This window comes from Micromys minutus, assembly GCF_963924665.1.
Source record: "Micromys minutus genome assembly, chromosome: 4".
Taxonomy (NCBI): Eukaryota; Metazoa; Chordata; class Mammalia; order Rodentia; family Muridae; genus Micromys; species Micromys minutus.
In genome coordinates this window covers 32578621-32603890 of record NC_137973.1, presented here as the reverse complement: position 1 = coordinate 32603890, position 25270 = coordinate 32578621, and the positions used below count along the sequence as shown (strand labels likewise).

Below are 25270 nucleotides of genomic sequence, written 5' to 3'. Positions count from 1 at the left end.
GGTGGATTTGCTGTTAGCGGCTACGCATGTACCCGCTTTGTACAGCCGAGATTTACTGCACAGCATTAGGAGCACATGCATGGACAGGTGGTTTCTCTAGGCCATGCATTTGAATGTTTGAGGAATTATTTGACAATAAAAAGCGATGTTACTCACTTTTATCACATGAGATTCTGGGGGCTGCTAAGGGGATTAACAACTTCAGACGAAAGATGGGGCCCGTGATGAGGAAACTGGGTTATCTCCAGGACTTCCCTCACCAGGTTAAGCCCATTCTTCACGTATGTGTGCTGGAAAACTGTAAATAGCTGTTCTGTGGCGCCTGTGCTGTTTCACGTGTGACAGCGTATCAGCTAATGTAGTTGGGACATGCCAAAACTTGTTACTGATCCAATAAAAGTATCAAAGGCCAACAGAAGCTATTTGGTTTCATTCTTAAAGATTTGTGAGAAAAGAGAAAGTTCTTCAGTAGTCAGTCTGTTGATCAGTGCACTAAAATCCCAAGTGATAGCCACACCCCACGTGTGTTTAATGAACAGGAAGCATGACTTTTCTCCTCTCAAGAAAGCAAGACAAACAGACAGCCAGCATTGCCCTCTTCTGTAGCACTGAAATGTGCTTGTTAAGCTTAAAAATCCATTCTCGCTCTCCTTGCTTAGGAGAAGTAGTAAAGGCAGGATGATTTGAGGGCCAGCTGCTGTAGTGGGTGATGCCATCTCTTAATGTCCCTCCAAGAGCATGCTGCTTCTGTTCCTTGAAGAAAAGACCCCACAAACGGAGAAGTCCTTAACAGGACAGTCACTTTATAGGACAGAGACTGTGGGCATGTCTTCTGAACAGGATGACCCCCCAGTTATACATGTCCTGGTAGTTTTAGGTAGCTGAGACATTGAATAAACAAGCGGTTAGAAAGATAGACACAAAAGTCCTGCTGAGATTCTGTACCCTGGGCGGTCATCTGATTATAATCCGCTTTTCAGTCATTTAACACAGCTTCTTAGTAATGTTCATGCTGGACAGCCCTCTTAGGAAACACGCACTAGGAAGACAGAGGTAGCTTCAGAAGAGGCTTGTCTGAGGGGAATAGAGCCCTGTTCCTTATTTTCCGAGACCAGCATCTGTCAGACAAACAGAAACGTCTCAGCAGGAGCTGAGGAGAACTGTAAAGAGCCTCCATGCCGATACAGTAATGCAGGGGCGGATGCATCTTCATAGAGAATTTTGTCTTTGATTCTCATGCAGCATCATGATACTGAGCCAGCAAGACTGTTTGTGATGTGAAAGTGAGTTTTCTAATAACAAGCGCATGGTGGAGTGCCTGGGAACGAAAGGGAGGTGGACCAGGGAGGGCCACACTGGCTCCTCAGGGACACTGACTGTGACCTTCAACTCTTCAAATTCACTTTCAAAATTAAGTTACACATGACCCTGCCCTATTTGAAGTTACTGTGGGAAGGTACCATTCCTTGCTGTTCCCTTATAAATAACTTGAGCAAAATAATGACCATAGAGTGGAATTTGGGGAGAATGCCTTGACCCTACCCAGTTTTCACATGACTAAGAATTAAAAGGAAAATGCATAAATTTTCCTATGAAGCTTATTTGTGCATAGTGGCACTAATTTGATGATGTTGATGATGGCAGATTTTCAAAGGGATCATCCTATATCCCTGAGGGCCTGGGCTTTCCCACATGCCCTATGAAAAACAGCAATCCAGAAAGAAATGTATGCAGGTAAAAATCAGTAACACCAGGGCTACAACTGAGTCCTGCTGCCTAGGTTTAGTTAGGTTCTGTGGCCTCCAGTCTGGATAACTCTCAACCCCTCAGCCCAAGGACCACTTCAGTTCACCAGCAATAGCAAATGATACTGTTTAAGGGCAAGACCTGGTGGTTACACAGTGTGCCAAGCACTGTTTAAGCACACAGCATCAGCAAACCCTTTGAAGTCTCAGCTGTTTGAAGTTCACGACAGCTGCCTAGAGCAGATAGCAACTCCTAACCCTAGTTAAAGTCACATAACTAGAGGCAACAGCAGGTTCCAGCAGATGGCCTGGCACCAGAGTCCACATAATCACCATGCCTTCTTCCGTTTTAAAATACCACGAAAGTGTGAGTTTCTGCCTCACTGATGAGGGTACCTTGTGTTTGCATACTGCGTAGACATCAGCAACACAGAAAGTGTTACCTTTTGGAGTCTCATTTTATTCCTGTGACTTTGTAAAATCATACTGTTAGTAGACAACAAACAAGAGCCCGTGAGGAGCGTGGCCTCGCCTCCATTCTGTGTGCTTCGGAGCCTAGGCATGTCTAAGAACATCCCCTGAGGGCTCGGATATGAGGGTGATGGTTGAGTCACATGTATGTGCTGACATGTAAAACTTCATCTCAGAGAAGCAAGGTTATTGGAAATGGGCAGGTCATTAGCTCACGGAGAATCTCCTACATTATCCAAAGTGAGCAGGCGGTCAGTTCTGACAGTGCTGATATCTCCCACCGACACTGAAAAGGTAAATTGTCCCAAGATTGTTTTGAAGGTAGTCTTCAGGTGCCTTGTAAAACACTGGGAAAGGGGGTTCCTTTACAAAACATTCTTTTCTCTTTTTCTTGGAAGTGTGAGGTGGGGGGAGAGCAGGGTCCTGAGGAAGACCCTCCCCTCCTGATGTTTTTGCTTCCACCTTCCACGTACTGGGGTAGCAGGTCTGGTCCCCCCGCCTGGTTGTACACCGTGGTGGCATCAAACCGGCGGCTTCCCTAGGCAAGGACTCTAACGCTGAGCCACATGGCAGCCCTAAACACATTTCATCCATTAAAAAATCAAAGTCATAACACAAAGATGTCTAATGACCGTTTCTAAATAGGACCTTGTGTGAGGCAACACACTCATCTTAATCTATTTTCTTTGGGGTTTTGGCTTTATCCTCAAACACACATTTTCAACGTTTTTAGTTTCAGCAAAAAGTAGAGTAACCATTAAGCTTCATTAAAGGAGAAACAAAGCCTCCGTGTAGTAGAGGGTTAGGGTAAGTGGGCATATTTTTCTTAAATTAAAAAAAAATATTTTATGTATGAGTACCCTATCTGCATCTACACCTACAGGCCAGAAGAGGGCATCAGATCCCATTACAGTTGGCTGTGAGCCACCATGTGGGTGCTGGGAATTGAACTCAGGACCTCTGGAAGGGCAGTCAGTGTTCTTAACCACTGAGCCATCTCTCCAGCCCCAGGCATATTTTTCTTTTATCTGTATCAAGTTTCTGATGAAGCCAAAAACAAGGCACCCTGTCCCGTCCTGCTAGTTTAAAGAGGAATAGTCAAAATGTGGTCTTAGCAGTGGAAATTTCCCCACCTTCCTCCTGGAACCTAGTGCAGAATGACTTGGGGATGTGGATTCAGGGCAGAGCAGACACAACAGTCCAGCTAGAGTGACATGGGAATGCTGACGTCACAGAGCTGCCTTACCTCTCAGAGTTATTTTCTAGCTCTAGGGAAACAATGAACAGAGTTGCTTTCCTGACCCATCACTGAGTGTGAAAATTCGTTTTCTTTATGGGGGCTGGGGCGGGGGGAATGTCATGTCGACTGTGAGACAGGGAGGAATTTTCTAAAAAATATGCATGATACAGATGTCACCAATGGCTTGGCATTCAGGTTATACTGGTTTATGGGGCAGCTCAGGCTTAGGGAAGATGTTCTTTCACTTTTGTGTACCAGAACCCTAGGAGCTGGTTCTGCCATTTAAGGGAGTGGTAAGAAAATCTTGCTGTTTGCTGGCTGCAGTGGGTTTCTAAAGATGCTGAGTGGTATAGCTGACTCCTGGCGCTGGTTCTACCAGATAGAATGTGTGAAAATTATGGCAGAATTCACAGTGAAGCCTGGTGGCCTTAAGCTCTTAGAACAGCACACCTATCTCTTAGTCCATGGATGAGAAGAGCAAGCATTGAAATGCATTGGCACAGACTTGTGGGCACTAAGAATTGGAAGGTAGACGTGAGATGCCCAGTTTTTGCTTGGTATGCAGAAGTAGTTCAGGCTTTCCTGAGAAAGGTAAGAAGTACAACCATTCACACATGACATCCTTTTGTGTTTACATTTCATCTCCAAGTCTCTGAGCTCAGGACAGAGTTCTTTGGTCATGGAAGAAGCGATTGCATTTGCCACTATGTGAAACTGAGATTTGCCATCCTGAGTCCATACACATGATTGGCTAGCCCAAATCTTGCCAGAACCAGCATTGTAACCTTGGACTAACCATAGGGTTTCTTTGAGCCCCAGGTTACTCAGTAGATAGAAGAGGATTTTAACATGTTGGTTGCTAAGGTGGGACAGAACTAGGTCTTAATGTTCCCTAACTTGGCAGAATCCATGAGATACAAAAGTATCACAGTAGATATCCTTTGATGTTCTGAGGACGGAAATCAGTAGTGTGGGTCATAGTTCTTAATATGAAATTTCATTGATCTTTTATTATAATCAGTTTTAAAAGGAATAAATGCTACGTGTTTGTACCATCCTGTATAGTAGCAACTAGCCACATGTGGCCATTTAAATATAAACTTCTGACCACAATCTTCTCTCTTAAGCAGTATAGATACAGGACAAGGCCATCCTCAATGTCTTGCCCAGCACCAGCCTGGACCTTTGCCCAGACCTCTAACTGCAGCTTCTGTTCCTTGCTCCAGGGTGACCAGCACATCACTGGACAATGAAAGAATATGCTCTATAGCGTTTGAGCAGAGCAGTGTAGAGAATCTTCCAGGCAAAGGATGCTAGCATGGAGAGAGTGTGTGAGTGCAGTGGGGGAGGGGTGGTTAGAGGAAAGAATAAGAAAGCCCCTGGGTCACCCTGTGCCTCACATCCTGATCTGGACCTCTGTGAGATACAGAACCCCAGAGACGACTTCCTCAGAGATAAAGTCACCCTATGCGCACGTGAGTGCATGCACACATACTCACACACACATACACCGTCCCAATGGAGGAGGAATGTGAGGGAAGAGGAGCTGCCTGACCTCAGGAATCAAGGGCCCTGCTCAGCAATCAGTGGTGGGAGAAAGGTTAGTAGTGTCTGGCCACGAAGGGGACATTGCTCTGTAAGCGGAGTGGAGAAAAGTGCATTGAGATAGAGGAGAGGAACAGCTCTTCTAAAGCTCCCGAGGCGTAGCTGGAGAGTTAATGTGAGTCTGTTTTGAGGTTTGGCTTAGTGTTAGAAAGAAAGTACCGTTGACATAGGAGAAGTCTTGGTTCTGTCTTCCCTTCCACCGAAGGGCCAAGAGTGCGAAGAACGGGGGAAATCAGGGGTGGATGGCAGAGTGTAATTGGACCTGCTGTCTGGGAGCCTTCTGTGAAGGAGTCACCTTTCTCTTCCGCACTCTCTTCCAGGTGCTACTGCAGGCGATGAGACTGAAGATACAAGCACGGAGTTCACAGACAGCATCGAGGAGGAGGCTGCACACAACAGCCACCAGCAAGTAAGTGGGTGTCAGGTGTGCGGGTTTCCAGGGTGGAGGGCGCGGTCTCGGATCTGATTCTCACCTTCAGCCTTAGTGTGCTGGGAGTGAGAGGGTGTCTTTCATGTAAGCCACTCCCTGTCTGCTCCCTGTTCTCCCTCGCTCTTTCTCTCTTCAGACTATTTGTTTTTACGACCCCCGTTTCTTATTTCTGCTTCTTATCCCTCCTTACCCACCACCTTTGTCCCTATTTGCCATCTGTAGCTTTAGCTGCAGAAGAATTTTTTACTTACAAGACGATGGATGGGTCCCATCTTTGGCTTTTATGAGCAAAAGATGAAACAGAAGACAGGGAGGCACTGAAGAGGTTGTCTGGGGAACAGCAAGGCCCCGGGCCTGCCTGACAGAGAGCTGGCTGAGACGCTCCCAGACGACTGGAGCACCTTCGTGGCAGGGATCTTTCTCGGTGACAGTGAAGACAGCATTGCTCTGTGTTCTGACAGGCTACCCAATAGCCAGCTCCACCGAGCCTCAGAATTTGGCACTGGCCCACCATCAGAGAAAGTGTAAGGTCTCAAGGCCAAGACTGAATGTCCTGGACCTCAGAACTTGTGGCCTTTAGTGATCATTGGAACGGAGTGTCTCTCCCTTGCCTGGTGACATTTGAAGTCACATCTAAATGCCCGTGGCTCTAAGTTGTTGCAGTGATAGAAGACCATTGCTAGAAAGAAGCAGGATTTTCCTAGTGCTCTCCTCCTTGGGGCTACCAGAAAGATTTGTAGGGGAAACTAGGCTTGCAGCTCTGCCTGTATATTTTCTATGTGAGAAACAAAGGAGGCATCCACTGTGCTGACAAGAAGAGGCCAAATGTGCACAGACCCTAACTGAATAGGGTCTGGCATCGTTTGGGGCTCCTGAGGACTCAAGTTTGTCTGGAACATCAGACATCATCACAGATTTTTTTTTTCTACCGAGATCTCCTTTCTGTCACTGTAGCCATGACAACCCTTTACTCCTCCCTCGAACATTTTGTACTAGCTGCTCTTCTTGGTTTGCTTCCTCTGAGTCACCCTCACTGGCTAATAGACTGTAGTTTTAATTACATTACCATTGCCTGGGTGCATAGATGCCTCTGCCCCTCCCTCCCCAAATTCATCAAGGACCTTTGAGTGAGTGAGAGAATATTCAGGATGGACAGAAATCTACTCTAAAACTGATTGGGATGTTGGCCAGACACAACGGTTACAACAGCTGTGGGGCAGGAATAGCGTCAGATTAAATAAGCAAACAGAAGACAGTGATGATCATCATTAGATTCGAACTGCTGTCCTCTCACTATTCCTGCTGCTGCAAGTCTTGCAGGCAAACAGGTTTGTAAAGCAATCTCTTCCCCAGTCTTTCCTGTAGCCTCACACCAAGATGACTGGACTCTTCTTTGAGAAGGTCAGTACCTTCTACACCCATCCTGGACGTTTACTCTGGCACATCACAGTACTTGTCTTGGTACTCGGTATAGGAAGTGCTCAGTGTAATTGTAGCAGACCTTCAGATCAGGGCTTTGTTCCTATAGACAAGTATGCCCCCTGGATGAGGAATCTTTGGGGTAAGCACCATTTCCTTCCTAGCACCTTTTCTTGAAAACTGATTTCCAGCTTTGAGCAGGAAGAGCCTTGGTGTGTAACATTGTATCTGAAGCTGCTTGTGAGTTCAGTTCATCTTTTGTGGGGTTTGAGCTGTTACTCTCCTGTTACTAACTGAATAAAGCTTGCTTTGCCATAACTACCGTGTGTCCAGATTCTAAAGATGTGTTGCTTGCTTGTTTCCAGGGAAAAGATCCTGTTAATATAGCATCTGAACTCTTTCCTATTGTATCCTTAGGAGATAAACTTTATTGTTGGTCCCACACTCACTCCCTCTTAACTTAGCTCTACACATTTTCCCTAACAAACAGCTCGCCTTGTGTTCCTGGGTAAGAATCAAAGAAAGACAAGTTTGTTTCCTCATTCCTAGGACTTCAGAAAGCCTGGCCATGATAGTCATCTTCCCTAGATACATTGCTCACAAAATTCCAGACTCAAAAAGTGCCTAGGAGATGCTACAAAGGACACCAGAAAGTCAGCCATTGCTGTTCATTTGAACATTTGCAATGCATAAAAAAAAGCTCATCAGAAGTCAAGTCCCCATGCAAAGAAGGCAGGAACCGAAACCTGATCTCTTCTTTCAGAAAAGCTATTTTAAAGTAGTAATGTTTTATCATCAAATCATAAATACACAGAGTACAATGATTTGATACACACATATATAGTGAAATAATTAAGCCAAGTTAATCAGTACCAACATACCTCATCTTTTATTTCTTTATGATGAACTTTTTAAATTTACTTAGTTATCTTAAAATATACTTAATGCTAAATGTGGTTACCATGTTGAACAATGGATGCCAAAGCCCATTCCTTCTGTCTGGGTGAAACCCTGTGACTTTTCAAGTCCCCACTGTATCTTCCTCCCTACACCAAACTCTGGTCCCCACCAACCGTTCTTTCTACTTCAGTTGGCTCAGCTGTGTTATATCCCACATGTAAGCCATGTGAGGAAGATGGGGTGGCATTTGTTTTCTGGGAGCAGCCTTACTTCACATAGCCTGATGCTGTGGTTGCCTTGGTGTGGTTTGTATTCTGATGTTACCTCTGCATTCTCAAGAGGGGCTGCCCACGATGAGGGGTAGATGACGTACTCAGGTGATCTCAGGGGAACCTTCTGCCCATCCTAACTGGTCAAATAAAGGCTACAGCCTGTGATTGGGCAGTGGAAGGGAAAGGTGTAACTGGAGGTCTAAGAGAGTGGGGGCAGGTGAAGAGAGAGGAGAAGGGAAGGAGAGAGGATGGAGGAAGAGGAGGTGGAAGCCAATATGGAGCAGAACCACATGTTCTGGAGAAGCTCCAAGTAGTAAAGGGGTCTCATAGCTGGGGAATAAATTAGTCTAATGATAGATTTACCCAATCTAGACATACAGTTTATAAACACAATAACCAGGTTGTATGTTTTTTATATGAGCTTATTAGGATAAGAAAGTACCACAACAGCCTAATGCTCTCTAAATTTAAGCAAATAACAGGAAATCTCCTCTTTTTCAGAGTCACTAATTTTTCTTTGCTCATAAATTCATAGACACCCAGGTTGGCTCCATGTGAATAGTGTTGTCCATATCAATTTGCCTGCTGACTCAGCTCCTTTGCATATACATCCAGAAGTGGAGATCCTGGACCTCAGAGTAGTTCTGTCTCGTTTTTACCTTAATTATGAATGAGTATTCTTTCTTACTCTTTTTCTCCTTATTCTTGTGTGTGTGTGAGTGTGTGCATGTGTAAGTTTGTGTGAGTGTGTATATATGTGTGTGTATGTATGTGTGTGAGTGTGTATATATGTGTGTATGTATGTGTGTGAGTGTGTGTGTGCATGTGTGAGTGTGAGTGTGTATGTGTGAGTGCATCTGAGTGTGTATGTGTGTGAGTGTGTATATATGTGTATATGTATGTGTGTGAGTGTGTGTGTGCATGTGTGAGTGTGAGTGTGTATGTGTGAGTGCATCTGAGTGTGTGTGTGAGTGTATGTGTGTGTGAGTGTGTGTGTATATGTGCATGTGTGAGTGTGTGCATGTGTAAGTGTGTGTGTGTGAGTGAGTGTGTGTGTGTGTTTCTGAGCAGAGAGCCCAGAACCTCCTGCCTGTGTCATTCTTAAAATATATACAACATTCTGATACACGTGAGGCGACAGCTCCCTGTGGTTGTGCTTTTCATTTTTCTAATGACGACCAACACTGAGCTGAGAAATGATGGCTTCTTAATGTCTTTAATAGTGTCTGAAAATTGAGACATATGAAATGTGAGAACCATGAAGTGAGAAGGTGAAAGCCAAGCACCTCCACTGAAGCAGAAGTGCAGCTCTGAAGTAGGTCCAGGAAATATTCACATGTTACACTCTAGAGAAGCGGTGGCACAAGGGAGTGAGGTGATATGAAAAGCCACTGGACCCAGAGGACTCACACTGAGTTTTATTTAAGGAACAAAATGATAATACTTGCTTTTCATAGATGGTAAAAACCAATAAATAGTCTCAGTCCTAATTCATTTTTGAATATTTATGTTTAAATTATACAATTAGTAAAACAAACAAATGAACAAAAATTTTTCTTTCAGAGCTGTGAAAACTGAAATTAGGCTGGACAAGGACCAGATCTCTATGATCCTCCAGCCTGTGGCCCCCATATGCTCTAGAATGCTGTGAATGAAGACCTGCAAATGTGTACATTATAATATGTCATAATGCCGCACCATAACATTGGACAATTCTGGGTCTATAAATCATTGCAGTGATTTATTTCCTTATTTTAAATGAGAAATCAGACCAGATTAGCCTTAAGGTCTATCTGGCATCCATATTTCATGAGCCAAAATGTTTCCCTTTAAAACAAAACAGGTATGCTGAAAACAATAAAATACACCAGAATCTATTTTATTAACAGATAGGCTTCATTAAAGCTGGATATAATTTTTAAGCATAAGGTTAAGAAAACAGTGGTTATTAATAGTATCCCTACTCAAGTCTCATGGTGATTTTTGTTATGCCCATTGCAAATAGTGTATATAGAGGAGTAAGATTACAAAGTTTACTTGTTTATTTTTACCTAGCTATTCATTATTTTGGGGGCCTTTGGAATGGCCTCAATATGTAGCCCAGGGCAGCCTTGCTTCCAGTGGTCCTACTTCAGTCTCCCAAGTCTTCAGTCTCCCAAGTGCTCCAGTCGCAGGCATGCGCCACCATTCCCGGCACATCACATAGTTAAGTGAACGTTACGGTAATAAGCCTTCTGCCCAATACATGATCCTGTTTTTTTTTTTTTTTTTTTTTTTTCTTTTTTTAACAAATGCTGGGTGGGACATATAGAGATGGTACCAGCTGACCACACTTGGCACCAATCTCAGAGGCAGATATTGTCTGTAGTCTGGTCACAACTGGACTCAGAAAGCCCAGATGGGATCGAAAGCCTTTAGGCATTTCTGTGACTCTCATCTACATGGCTGCATATCACTTGACAGCTTCAATAGCATTACATGTATCCTATGCATGGTTGCTGCCAGAAACCTGAGCATAAGTGTGAGCCAGCTTTATTAAGACGACCAGCAAAAGTCAACAGCTTGGGGACCACCCAAGCTGCTCTAAAAATCACTGACCCATATACCTTGCTTTGGGTCTTATTCTGTCCAATATGTTAGTGACCTAAATGAATGCATAAAACATAATTATATGAATCATCTTTGGTCAGGTGACCACTACATGGTTTACAGAGATGCACATTACCTATTCTAATGGTTTGGTAATTGGAATATGATTCTGTATTAGCAGAATAAGTGACAAGCATGGCTTTCAATATTAGAAGAGATAAAGGAAAACAGAAATTACTATAGGGGCAGTAGAGAGTAGGAGTCGAAATTGGCCTGAAATTGAGTATAACTTCCAAACAGTGTCACTGAGAAGAAAGAGAAGCCAGAGTGACTGGGAAGTATGGAATGTACTGTTGAGATTTGTACCATGGCAACTGCTTGTAAACCTAGCCCTTCGGAGGGCAAACCAGGAGAGCCAAAAGTTCAAGGGCAGCCTGGAGTACTAGTGAGGTTGAGGTCAATATGAGCTATGAGGCAAAAATTAAGAAGAGAAGGAGGAAATCCTTACACTAAAATAGTCATATACTACATAGTATCGCACCCAGATTTTGAGTTGTATTAGCACCCTTTTAAAGGCATTGGAATCACCTAGAATAAGTTCCACGTGTATGATTAAAAAACACTCATACCTTCCACCTTGGGGAAAAGCAGCCTAAGGTCAGTTTTAAATTAAATATTTTGGAGTAATGTCAAGACAATCCTTAAGGAGAGAGGCACTGTGAAACTTCCCACTTTGTTTTCTCCTGTCATGCTTAGATTTGTAGACAGAATTTAGCTGATAGCATTGCACAAGTGTGATAATGGGAAATGAAAACTGGGTGTCCAGTAGGGTGGCCTCCCTCAACCCCTCAGTGACTGTAGGGTGTGATTTTCCTGCTGTTGGAAAACTTGACCTTGCTTTTCCCTACCTGTAGCCCCATGACCTTAATTCTGGGAGTGGCTGCTGGCTACCTCCTTAGAACCCTGAGTCTTCGTCTCCTCTTTGGAGTGTGAGTTGCAGGCAGGGGCTCAGCCATTGAGCCCTGGCGTCTTGGGCTATGATCTTCACAGTCAAGGAGCCCATGCTCTAGGGTCAGAACAGCACCTTAACATAGACTGTCGAGGGAGTCTACACCTTATGAAGAGAAGAATTGCAGTACTGATGTCTGCTAGACCAAGTTAATCCCCATTTGTTTGTATTCAGGGTGTATGTGTGCACTTGTGCTTCTAACCGTCTCTGGATTCTCTTCTTCCCCCACTAACAAGTCCTTCCTACTCACTACATGTGTCCTTGCTTCCCAGGCCAATTCCAGGGCACTTATAACTGACTTGAATGGGAGACCATTATATTTTGTCTTTTGTTTTCATTAGGAGCTGCCCTTGCTTGTATTCTTGAGTGAACTCCAGTGGCCTAACTTCTTTAAACCCTGATTCTCTTTCAGCTCATCAAGGTGGCTTTGGAGAAAAGCCTGGCAACCATGGAGACCCAGAACATATGTCTTCAGCCCCCTTCCCCAGTAAAAGAGGACAGTAACAGGAGTCTTCAGGAGGAAATGCTCCACTTGAGGGCTGAAATCCACCAGCATTTAGAGGAGAAGAGAAAAGCTGAGGCGGAACTCAAGGAGCTGAAGGCTCAAATTGAGGAAGCAGGATTCACCTCTGTGTCCCACATCAGGTATGTCCTAACTTTCCCCCAGACCAAAAGCTACCACAGCCCAGAACTTGCCGCTCTACACCCAAGGCATTGGTGCTTCACCAGGGTCTATGTCTTCATGCTTCTGTGTACTCTTTAGAGATAGTTGATAGTGTTAGATAGTAACTTTTGTTACTAAAGCAGTCTGTACTTAATTATGCTCATTATTACTGTCCAGATGTATATGAATAGACAGAATCTACCTTAGCTGTATAGGTTCAGTCTTTTGGAGCAGGTCCCATAATCACCTACCAAGGAAGCTTCAGTGCCGTATACAGAACCAGAAGAGCCTATGGGGAGGTGTAAGTGTCCAAAAATCACTGAAGGAAGACACCAGACTCAGATAGTTTGCAAAGACAAAGAGCATGTATTCTGCAGAAACATCTAGCATGCAAGGGTTACCCTTGTTCAGAATGGTAACCAGATACAAAGTCATTCGAGTCCTTTTTATAACAGAACTACTTAATTGCTTCTGAGATAGCAGCAGACTTCTAAAACTTAGGGCACATTCCAAGAGCTTACAAAAACCATTAACTGAAGGTCATAAAGAATACACTCTCTCACTCTCTCTCTCTCTCTCTCTCTCTCTCTCTCTCTCTCTCTCTCTCACACACACACACACACACACACACACACACACACACACACATATACAACCCCAGGTGCAAAAATAGGAGATAAGATATTGACTGGGTTTATCTAAACAAAACTTGAAGGACAGCTTAGTTACTGCCTTAAACTTCCTGTGACTCTGTAAGCTAGTCACAAATGGTGAATGTTAAGCAAGATAATTGCTTCTAGTGTATACGTACATAGGCATTCTCTTTTATAACCTCTTATTCGATTTAGAACCTAAATTTATGTGCAAACTTGTAGTGATTTTTTTTTAACCATGTGAACATAAGCTCTAGAACAAAGAGCAGAGATAACTCACCCTCCCCTTTGCTCCCCAGACTTCAACTTAGAGCTGCACAATTCTCACTGAGACAGGGTAAAGGCTACTTCTCCATGTCACTTTGAGGTGCTACTGGAGGATGCAGCTTCCAACCTCAAAGCAACTCAGTCAGGCAGATCAACAGCATAAGTACCACAGCAATGGTCTGTGGCCCAATTTCTGGGTGGAGATAAAATGGAATATGAAAAAGGAACTCCTGAGAGGAAGAATTATACAATCCTGTCTAACTCCACTAAACTCCCTCCAATAGAAAGTTGAATTGTGGAATTACAAATTTAACAATGGCTAAGGACCAGCCTTGGCTTGGTTGGCGTCCTGAGGAAGGTGTGTTTAGGTGTGACAAGGAATAACAGGAAGACAATCATAGTATAAGCTGACAGTTCTGCAGTCTGCTCACGATGGCTCCCTAGACAGTTCTCTGTAGTCTTTTGACTCTGTAGTCTGCTCCAGATAGCTTTTGTTTTTTAAGATTTACTTATTTATTATATATAAGTACACCGTAGCTGTCTTCAGACTCACCAGAAGAAGGTATCAGATCTCATTACAGATGGTTGTTGGCTACCATGTGGTTGCTGGGATTTGAATTTGGGACCTCTGGAAGAGCAGTCAGTGCTCTTAACAACTGAGTTATCTCTTTAGCCCTCAAGATAGCTTTCTACTTGAGACAGTTCAGAGACAGTTTTCTCTCAAGACAGCTTTCTTGCTAGGAAAAATTCTAAAAACTTTCTGGGAAGCTTATGGGTTTTCTGACCAAAGTTAAAAAACTTGTTAGATAAAATTCTTAGATTTTCTAACAAAAGTCAGAAATTCTGTTAGAAAAATTCTAAAAGAGCTATCTTCACTCTCCAAGCAGCTCTCTCTGGATAGCTCTCTCTTACAGACCAAATCCCAGTCTTTTATTTACATATCAACTCAATCATTTACCCAGGTTCCCTTTTAAATAGCTTATGAATCAGTACTTTATGACCTTAGACCCTTGGTTCTTAGAACAGGACAGCAAGTACATTTTTTTTAAATGGAAAATGAATTCAGAGATCTGCCTGCCTTTGTAAGCACAGACAATAACCTAGCTGGGTGGGATGTCATTCTGAGATCACCATTCTCACCACATCTGGGCCTACACTTGCTCTATCCCAGGCTAACCTTGAACTCAGTAATCTGCCTGCCTTTGTAAGCACAAACAATAAACTTAGCTGGGTGGGATCTTGGCCTGCAGTCACCACTCCCTAAATCTCTTTATCTCCTTCCTTAATATCTTTCTGACAAGCTGGCTTTTAGAGCAGCTGCTTCTGTTTTTTTAGGTCTGTGATGCCCCTCATATAATTCATATTGTATTCTTCTATGTCGAATAGTTGAGAAATTATACATTCTTGAACTCATGTTTTCAGTTCTTTCCCTCAGCCTCAAGGGCTGTCTTGAAGGTCACAGCATTTTGATAAGGACTTTAGACACACCCTTGCCTCTCAGGCTCCTGCTATGTCCAATTATCATGGAGTCTTTAACTTGAGAGAGAGAGAGAGAGAGAGAGAGAGAGACAGAGAGACAGAGAGAGCGGGAGCGCATCTCAGGAAGGAGGAACATAAAGTAAATTACATATATTATTATACAAACAAGCCTCACACCTAGCAACTGCCAATACTCATAGAGGTCCATGTCACAAAGTCCCTTCCACAGTGGCCATGCAGGCCTCCGCAAATAATCTTTGCTGTTTTATGAAAATTGTAAAAATGACAAGTATCTATCGATTGACTACTTTGGCTGTAAGATTTTTTTTTTAATGCTGAAAAACACTGTAGTGTTTCAGTATGATGACCTATTTAAAAAAAGATAATAAGGTAGAGATCAATAGAGGAAGATACCAGATGTCAACTTTCAGGCTCCACATGGTACACATAAATGCATTCACATCACACACACACACACACACACACACACACACACACACACACACACACACATTATTAAATCTGTTGTCTTTCTAGACGTCAGTTCCTTTATGTTGAATTATCCTGATAATTCTTTAAGTTTTGCCTAGGTTAAAATATAAGCTTTCCTTAGGCATCTGTGTGTGGAGTTAGCTGTGATGTCATGGAACAGGACATCCCTTAATCTATATACATTATGTATAGATACCCTCACAGGTTATTCTCATTTTTCCATAAAGTTATTAACCTGAACATCAGAGTTGTTTAAAGCCTCCACTCATTCTTAAACACTCAGCCCACTGTTAAGCTTTAAGCCCATGAGTTCATAGTGTGAAAAACTCAGGGTTCACCCCAAAATGTATGTAAAAGTAACTGAATATTTTTTTCTATACATGTTTCTTTTTTCTCCCTCCTGCATGCCAATTTTAGCAATGGACCTACACCTATCTTCTCTTTTGAAAATCTGAGTTCTATTTCTCCCATGAATCCACACCTAACTTCTGCTTAAAACTCAAAGACCAGGATTCTGAGAAATCTAGCCTAGGTGCACACCCAAGTACTGATTCGTTAGGCTGTAAATCTTCTCTCTCCCTCCGTCCCTCCGTCCCTCCCTCCCTCCCTCTTTCTATCTCCCCCCCCCCCTCTCTGTGTGTGTGTGTGATAGCTCAGCATCTCAGTTTTTATTACTTCAGCATGTATGGAAGTCCCAGAAGCATAGGAAAATAGAAAAAACACAGTATCTGCCCTCTGGAAAGTCATCTTCCAAGAAATTTGGACAAGAAATAGCAAATAATTAAATGACTACAGTTTGTTCACGTTCTGATTAGTATTATTTATTTGTATTCCTGAGCCTCAGTTTATCACTGAGTGATTTAAAACCAGTGATAACTAAGGCAATGATGAAATTTGCAACAACAAATTTGTCATAGACAGGATCTATTTTCTTTAAAACCTTAGTATTGTAAGTCTGTTTGTGTATTTCAGAAGTCACTAAATAGTAAAGTATGTGAGACTATATGGCTAAGTAAAGAAACATAGACTGGGGGGGTCTTCTTTACAATCTTTTAGTAATACTGCCATCGAATGCTATGGAAGCATGTGTGGTAAGGCCATTTCTCCACACCCTGTCACTGGGTCTTCTCATGTATGAAATGAGGGCTCTTTCCAGGTCTCTGAGGTCCAGTTGTGTACTTGAGTGGCTCTGGGTATTTCATGGCCCTTGGTGTAGGTGGAAAGATCTTTGAAGGATCCTGACAAACCTGGCCCCTCATTGTCTCTCGCAGGAATGCCATGCTGAGCCTTTACCTCGAGAACGCAGAGCTGAAAGAGCAGATGGGAGAAGCAATGTCTGATGGGTGGGAGGTGGAGGAAGACAAGGAGAAAGGCGAGGTGATGGTGGAGACTGTGGTCGCCAGAGCGGGTCTGAATGAGAACAGCCTTCAGGCTGAGTTCAGGAAAGTCCAGGGGAAACTCAAGAGTGCCTACAACATCATCAACCTCCTCAAAGAACATCTGGTCCTGAGCAGCTCAGAAGGGAACAGTGGGGAGATGCCGGAGCTGCTCGTGCGCCTGGCCAGGGAGGTGGACAGAATGAACACCAGCCTGCCTTCCTCGGGGAAGCATCAGCACCAGGAGCAGAAGAATACGACCGGAAGGCCTGGCCCCACACCCCAGAGCCTCAGGCTTGGGGCAGCCCTCTCAGTGGATGACTACCAAGTAAGTGTGGGCAGGGATGAGGCAAGACACTCAAAGGAAGACTGGGGGGTTCAGCTTTTAAACTGAAACTGAAACCATTCTGTGTGGGTCAGGGAGTTTCGAGGGGAAGGTACCACCACAAGCAGGGCTGTGTCGTCAGAGGCGCTCATTCAGTATCAGAAATGGTTCCACACTATCTGAGCATTTAGTTCCAGGTTACAGACTGTGGTGACAGGTATAAACTGATGTCTGTCCTCCAGACACTCAGTGTGCTAGAAACATGATTTTCTTTTCTTCTCCTCCTTCTTCTCTTCCTCCTCCTCTTCCTCCTCCAGATTAGGGTTTCTATGTGTAACCTGGGATGTCTTGCTTTATAGACCAGACTGGTCTCAAGCTCAGAAATCCGCCTGCCTCTGCCTCTAAGTGCTGGAGTTAAAGGTGTGTGCCACCGTTACCTAGCCGCGGTGGCTTTTCATTAGATGTAACTGCCCCACTGTTGGGATGCTCTGGTTCTTGATGGACCCTAGACGTTGCTTTGCAACACTATCTTCTTACCATTGCTGCTTCCTTTATGCTTCCAGAGTGTCTGTGCCATGGCCTTGTGCGAGGTCACTGGTATCCTTCTGAGGGACAGAACTCTGCCTTACATTCCGTGAAATGGAGAATTCGGGGGCTTCTGAGAAGGCCCTTGAGACGGGAATGCAGACAGGGCAGAGTGGAGATTTCTAACTTTTTCTTTCAAGAAATTGAGTAAATATGTTTATTATAAGCTGCTTCCGACTTGCTTGGCACTGAGAACTGCCTAATGGCAGAACTACTGTGGTAAACACATGGCTTCACGCAGTCCACAGCATTCAGACAGAGGGGTCACTGTCACCACATAGAAGGGTAACTTCAGACTCTCCTGATCCTTGATTGGGTCTTTTTGCAGCCGGAGGACAAGTCCCAGGCCCCAGACTCTCAACATCAGCCAGAACTTAGCCTCCCGGGCTCCACCAAGCACCTGCGCTCCCAGCTGGCTCTGTGCAGACAAAGGTACCAAGATCTCCAGGAAAAGCTGCTCATCTCGGAAGCTACCGTGTTTGCCCAGGCAAACCAGCTGGAGAAGTACAGAGCCGTACTCAGTGAGTGTCACCAGCTCACTGTCACCTCCATGTCTCTCACATTCTGTCTTTCTACCCCAAGCTGTGAACACTTCAGCCATGACGCACGGTCTTAGATATGTGGTGGTGAATATTTTACTCCAGTCTGTAGATGGATGTAAAGGATAAAGGAAGAAAACAGGGTTTTAGCCTTACAGTGAAGGGGCGAGAGATGGCTCGGGGCTTAAGAACACTTGTTGTTCTTGTGGAGGACCCCAGTTTAGTTCCCAGCACCCCCAGGAGTCTCACAACCCTCTGTAACTATAGTTCAGGGCATCCAACATTTTCTTCTGGCCTGTGAGGGTGCCAGGCATGGATATGGTGCACATAGGTACATGTAGGCAAAGCGCTCATTACATGTAAAAGAAAAATAAACACATATTTAAAGCCACAGTGAAAATATAGGAACAAGACAGACTAATATCTGGGCTTGCTGATCTCCAGGCTCAGTAGCTGACTTAGCTCTCCAAGTGATGGTTTCTTTCCTCCTTTACAACATAACAGATTCTTCAAAATCCTGGAGACTGTTGCTCTGGCCTCAGCACTGTCCAAGGGCTGTACTAAGGAGGCACTCTTTATTCACGGAGATACTGGGCACACGAACTTAGAAAGTCTAATTCCAGTTAATTTGATATTGTGCTACCTTAATGGACAGGGCAGGGCCAGATGTCTTGGGACTATTAATCACTTTAGCTCCATTGAAACTAAAGACCTTGTGGGTAAGGGGCTACACCGGGTCTTCCTGACATGGTAACATGCAGTTCCTGACTTGCCCACGTCTACTCTCAACTAAGCTTTGGTTTTCAGAAGAGCCTCTCTGTGGGCAAGTCAGGCTCCCCCAGGTGGGGAGGGTGCCTACTAGCTATGGCAGGCTTTATCCTATCTCACTGGGGTCCAAAAGGCATCCCTCCAAGTCTGCCTCTGACTTGTTGGCCAGGAAATGTGCCACTGGGATTGAGGAAACATGTGGGATGTCCAGACACCCTGTAGCACCCACTGTCTCTTTCTGAACACAGGTGACCCCCTGGTGAAGCAGGACAGCAAGCAGATCCAGGTGGACCTTCAAGACCTGGGCTATGAGACTTGTGGCCGAAGTGAGAATGAGGCTGAGCGTGAGGAGACCACCAGCCCCGGTGAGGACGCAGCGTGGGCCACCTTCTCTCCCCTCTCCCTGGGTTACACTTGGATGTCTGAGGCCACTCCCACCTGTGATGAGCAGTGGGGGCAGGGAGACCCAGGATCACAGAAGGACAGGAACTTTGGAGAATTCTTCTAAATAAGGTCATCGCCATCAATTTGAGCTTCTATGGTTTCTGACACACTACTAGTTAAAAAAACAAAAACAAAAACACAACCCAACCGATATTATACCTAGGCCTATTTTTAAGAGAAGAGATCTGTGATCTTTCATGTACATCTAAACTGTAAGTTTAGAATATATTTTGAAATTTTGTACTCTCAAAGGAGTATTAGGAACTATAGGGTTCCTACAGAATTGAACCCGAGGCAGTATAGTGGGGCACTTAAAAACAGGGATCTGGAGACCAGGCTGCCTGGTGCAAACCCTTTGATGAACTTCTCTGTGCCTCAGATTCCTCATCTACTGAAATGACAATAAAGCAGCTATCTAGCACACCGGGTACTCACGTCAGTGAATGAACCCTAGTGAAACACCCTGACCAGCATTTCACTAGTAAGACGTTGAGTATTCCTGTCATTCTGGCTGCCACCACCCTGGCCTAGCTTGTGGCAATAAACATCCTGACTTGTTTTGATGGTCATATTTTTTCCTAGGTCTGTTTTTCTCACTGTCTTGACCCAATGGTTTCAAACGATAGCACTGTCAGCAAACACCAGAGAAGCGGTTTGCTCTTTAGTCTTTGTGGTCATTTTACATACATGAAGCTTTGTTAATGTCTCACTTAAGAGACACTGACTGACTTGTGTGTAAAGGATAAAGGACACTGGAAGGCTTAAATCCTGGGTCTTCAGTGTACATGGTCTGTGACTAGCTAAGTTATCCCACTCACCGCCCTGTCACTGAATTTTGAGTTCTCCAGCCAACAAGATTTTAAAAAGTGACTGTATCTTGCTCACAGGACTGTTTAGCAAGAAATACTCAATATGAATGTCTATCTACAGCCAGCCCTAAAGAAAGCACTGCTCCAGGTTTTATCTCAAAACTTATCCCTGTGACTATCCCCCAATAGAGCATCTATGGCAGAATGTCTAGCTTTTCTTCAAGATGTTTCCGTCTCTTTCAGAGTGTGAGGAGCATAGTAACCTGAGGCCTGTGGTGTTCATGGAGGGGCTGTGCTCCGATCAGGGGTACCTGGACCCTGTCTTGGTCAGCCCAGCTGTGAAGAAGCCCCTGGGGAAGCAAGAGGGGTTCCAGGCACAAGGAACTTTGGACGACAGCTCTCTCCTGAGGAAGGACATCCGAGATCTGAAAGCCCAGCTACAGAATGCCAACAAGGTCATTCAGAACCTGAGGAGCCGGGTCCGGTCCCTGTCTGCCACAAGCGATTACTCACTGAGTCTTGAGAGACCCTGCAAGCTGAGAGCCCTGGCAACTCTAGAGGGAGCGTCGCCCCACAGTGTCACTGATGAAGATGAGGGCTGGCTGTCGGATGGTACCGGGGCTTTTCACCCTCCAGAGTTCCAGGCCAGAAAGGATCTAGAGAATCTCATCCAGAGAGTATCCCAGCTAGAGGCCCAGCTCCCCAAAACCGGACTAGAGGGGAAGCTGGCCGAGGAGCTGAGGTCTGCCTCCTGGCCTGGGTAAGGGGGGAACTGTTCAGGCCTTCAACTTGAGAGCTTATCTGAGTCTGTATTTGCTACAGGGCAGCCCTGGGAGTTGTAAGGGAGAATGCAGCCAGGCAATCAGGAGGGGACTTATCTAAATAGTGTCGAGCTGAGGGAACATGGGGACAGGCACAGCCAGTACCACATCAGATGGTGGTGACAGATCTCTGGGCTGTCCTGTTACAGCTGTTAAAAACAGGACCATGGTATAAGAGATGTAGGGTAGTAGTGAGACTAGTCCCAGGCGCCTGGCTTGAAATTCTACTTCTGCAACTTAGGAACTATGCAAAGCATGCAGCAGTTCCCAGTCCACTGGCTCATCTATGAAGAGAGGAGAAAGGGGAACCCAATTCCAGGACAGTCATTGGGCTTAACTGAACTACCGAGCAGCTTAGTGGGGTGTCTACCACGTGGCCGTCAGTGCTTGCTTCCATTGCCATGACTACTGCTTTTATGCTGAAAAATACTGAGCAGACATACGGCTCAGCCTCTGTCCTGACTATTGCTAAGTCACAAACCATCCCAAGACAGTGTCTTTACCATCTCCCGTGAGTCTCAGAGCTGACTTGATTCAACTCGGTATCCCACGTGGCTGCCATCAGACAAATCTGAGGTCAGAGTGCTCTGAAAGGCCTTTCGGGGAGAGCATGGATTCTTTATCCATGACAAGGCTTCTGACTTCTCTCGTTGACCTCGAGGATTTCTCCTCTACTTTGGTTTTTTATGGTGAGGCAGCCTTTGGTGGTGTTGCTTCTGTGTGAAAGCTAGTGTCTAGGACAGGAAGTGGATCTTGCTAGGCAGGCAAAGAACTACTCCTCAACTTGGCATGGTGAAGCCTCCATTGTGTTATCTAGGTTAACATGGGGACAAAACCTTCCAGACATCACCTTTGTTGCTGGTGGATGACTGGCAAAGCCATGTTCCAGGAGAGCATTTAATGTGAGAGACTGTAATCACTATCTTTGCAAAATGCCATCTGACACAATATCAGACCCTAGAAGAAATTCACGCACCTGGCAAGATTTGAACCAGAAGACAGAGAAGGTCCTAAATGGGCCTGGGATTTAAGGAATTCTAAATATTTATAGAGTAGCTATGTGCTACTGTGACCACCTATATTGGAGCTGTATGAGAGGCAGAATGTGGGGGTTCTTTATTCCCTCAGGATTTATGGTTTAGTTTTGGACAAAAGGCTGGCATTGGAGAGGAGCTGAGAACAATGGCATCCTCTAAGTGTTGGGGTGCCTCTAAGTGTTGGGGTGCAGTAGTTTCTCAGCATGGAATTCTCCTTTAAACACCCCCATGGGCAGTATGATTCTGAGCCTGGGGGTTCCTTAGGTATGTTCTCACCTAGGACTCTAAGGAGCCCCTGTCGCTTACCACTCACAGTTTTTCATTCTTCCTCTCTCGCCTCTTTCCTGCACTAGAAAATACGACTCCTTGATTCAGGATCAGGCCCGAGAACTGTCATATCTGCGTCAAAAAATACGAGAGGGGAGAGGGATATGTTATCTTCTCACCCAACACGCGAAAGACACGGTAAAATCTTTTGAGGATCTCCTGAGGAGCAACGACATTGACTACTACCTGGGCCAGAGCTTCCGGGAGCAACTAGCCCAGGGAGGTCAGCTGACGGAGAGGCTCACCAGCAAGCTCAGTACAAGTAAGTCAGCCACTAGCACAGTCCTAGGTTTAGGTAGCCACCAGTTGTCCACAACAGTATTTTATCCCAGAGTCCAGGTCCCCTTCATGTCTTGAGGGCCATTTCTGAATCAGGACTCTGTGAACAGCACAAAGCATGGCAGCTCTAGCCAGACATACTGGCGTGCTCCAAAATCCCAGGACTCGGGATGTTGGGGTGAAAAATTTTCAAGTTTGGGTCAACCTACAGGAAAAGGGACTTGTCACCTTAGATACAAAAGGAGGTTGATATGTGAGTGTTACGGTTACATGCCCTTGAATGCGGGAGCCAGTCTACCACAGAATGTGGAGGCTAGAAAATTCCAGAGAACAGCTGGGGAAGTGTCTTGTGATTGGTGAGAAAAATCGTATTTCAGTTTTTAGCTCTGTAGACATATGAAGTCATGGTTGTGACCACCATGTCAGGGATGGTCTCCCTGGTGAGATTAGGTAAGCTACCTGCTCACCAGTCTAAAGAAACGTTATCATGGTTATTCCCTCACAGGTGGAGTCAGGAGACAATCTAAAAATATTAATAATGGTAGTCATGGCAGTGGGAGGCCAAGATTAGAGAAAAGAGCCCAGCAGAAGGGGTGGGGGCAAGTGTGGGCAACAGAGGCCTTTATGCTCAAAGTGTCTTACATACATCTATGAAATCCATCATTGTGGATAGTTAATTGATGCTGATGAAAAGGACATAGCTCAGGGCTGGAGGAGGAGCTCAGTAAGTACAGTGCTGGCTGGGCAAGCAAGAAGACCTGGGTTCAATTCCCAAAATCTACACAAACAACCTGTACATGGTAGCACACACTTGTTATAGCCCTGAAGAGCCAGAGACAGATGGGTCCCCTGGGCTTGCTGGCCAGACAGCCTCACTTAGTTGGTGAGCCCAAGTTCACTGAGGTGCTGTCTCTAAAAAGGTGGAAAAGTAATAGCTGGCTCCTCTGAGCAATGATATCCAAGGTCATCCCCCAGCCTCAGCACACTACCACACATGTGTGTATGCATGTATACATGCATGTACATGTGTTCATGTGCATATACAGAGACATAACTTTAACACTCAAAATAACTTTCCTGAACCTGTGTGTGGCATAATTGCCCTTCTGTGCCCTGGAGGGACCCATGCTTTCTAAGGTGTGACATGGAATCCATTTAACTTGTTACTTTGTAAATTTGATTTTCAGAGGATCATAAGAGTGAAAAGGAAGAAGCTGGGCTTGAGCCGCTGGCCATCAGGTAATTCTGAAGGCAATTTGGTAAAAGATCCAGTCAGGGTAGCCCCAAGCTCACAGATGAGGTGGGAAGTGGACCAGATTAATGCAGTTGTTCATTGAACATGCAATGGTTTGTTTCTACATTCTTTTCTTTGGATATGTTTTTTTCTGCAGTGATGTTTCAGGCATTGTAAACTAGAAGCAGTCTGATCCATAACTGAACCATGTGTATCAGAAGTCTACTTCCTGTCCCTGCTCCCCACCCTATGAGTTTCCTGCAAGGTTGGCCTACCCTGGGTTTTATTGACAGCTATCTTAGTAGTCACTCAGTGTCCTTGGAGAAAGAAGAATACCATGAGAGTATATGGAGAAAGAAGCCCACATGGTGTAGATCCCTGGAACCCCATGAGAGTATATAGAGAAAGAAGCCCACATGGCGTAGATCCCTGGAACCCCATGAGAGTATATGGAGAAAGAAGCCCACATGGCATAGATCCCTGGAACCCCATGAGAGTATATGGAGAAAGAAGCCCACATGGCGTAGATCCCTGGAACCCCATGAGAGTATATGGAGAAAGAGGCCCATATATTGTAGATCCCTGGAACCCCATGAGAGTATATAGAGAAAGAAGCCCACATGGTGTAGATCCCTGGAACCCCATGAGAGTATATGGAGAAAGAGGCCCACATGGCGTAGATCCCTGGAAGGCAGCAGCTCCTCAGGGAAAATACTCAGTTCATAATGCTCATGAACTCACTGGCTCAGGGACATTTGTGGCCACTGGTCTGAGCTCTTTGTGACATGATTGTACCTCAGACCATGTAAGTCCTTCTCAAAATGCCTGTGGTGAGGGACGTGGCATTTGTGGCTTTTCTTTTTTTGTTTTCTTATCTGTCACCGACACGTAAAGGGACTACACTTGAGCCAAAGCAGCTGACTCCGCTTATCCTAGTTTTGGATGTTGTGACAAATTTTGTTCCACTTTTTTGTTTTCAAAGGCTCCCTTTGATTTTTATATGTGTCGGAGATGCTAAAAGTCCTCAGGCTGCCACTGTCTAGTGGCTACCCGTTAAGTTGCCACGCCTTAAGGGACTGGCTGTGCCCCTGCTGGTCCCCTGCATGTGACCTGTCTACTGCATAGCTATTGACCTCTATCCACTTATGGCACACATACACACTATGCCCAGAGTGGTGCCCTCGGCTTACATGGGTTTCTCTCTGGGCCTGGGCTACCTATTCCTTCACCTGTGACCTCTTCCTTCCCCTCCAGGCTCAGCAGGGAACTACAGGAGAAAGAGAAAGTGATTGAAGTCCTGCAGGCCAAGCTGGATACCCGGTCTCTCTCACCCCCCAGCAGCCGTGCTGGGTCTGAATCCCACGGCTCTGCCAGCAGCACATCCTTCCTGTCGGACGACATAGAAGCCTGCTCTGACATGGACGTAGCCAGCGAGTACACACACTACGAAGAGAAGAAGCCCTCACCCGGTCACTCAGGTAGCATCCGCTG

The 25270-nt window shown here is 45.0% G+C and overlaps 1 protein-coding gene across 11 annotated transcripts in view; it reads left to right on the top strand.

Moving 5' to 3' along the window:
* PDE4DIP (phosphodiesterase 4D interacting protein) overlaps nt 1–25270 on the top strand; it is a 124269-nt gene that overhangs the window by 77694 nt on the left and 21305 nt on the right. For all 11 annotated transcript variants that reach the window (XR_013975012.1, XM_080915889.1, XM_080915897.1 and 8 more), the window contains exons 22-30: nt 5382–5470; nt 12093–12325; nt 16507–16939; nt 17850–18042; nt 19077–19193; nt 20325–20841; nt 22293–22528; nt 23733–23784; nt 25034–25257. Coding sequence is in view for 10 of the 11 variants with exons in the window: in XM_080915889.1 (XP_080772015.1) it covers nt 5382–5470; nt 12093–12325; nt 16507–16939; nt 17850–18042; nt 19077–19193; nt 20325–20841; nt 22293–22528; nt 23733–23784; nt 25034–25257 (2094 nt within the window). In the remaining variant the exon portion in view is untranslated. The remainder of the gene's footprint in view (nt 1–5381; nt 5471–12092; nt 12326–16506; nt 16940–17849; nt 18043–19076; nt 19194–20324; nt 20842–22292; nt 22529–23732; nt 23785–25033; nt 25258–25270) is intronic.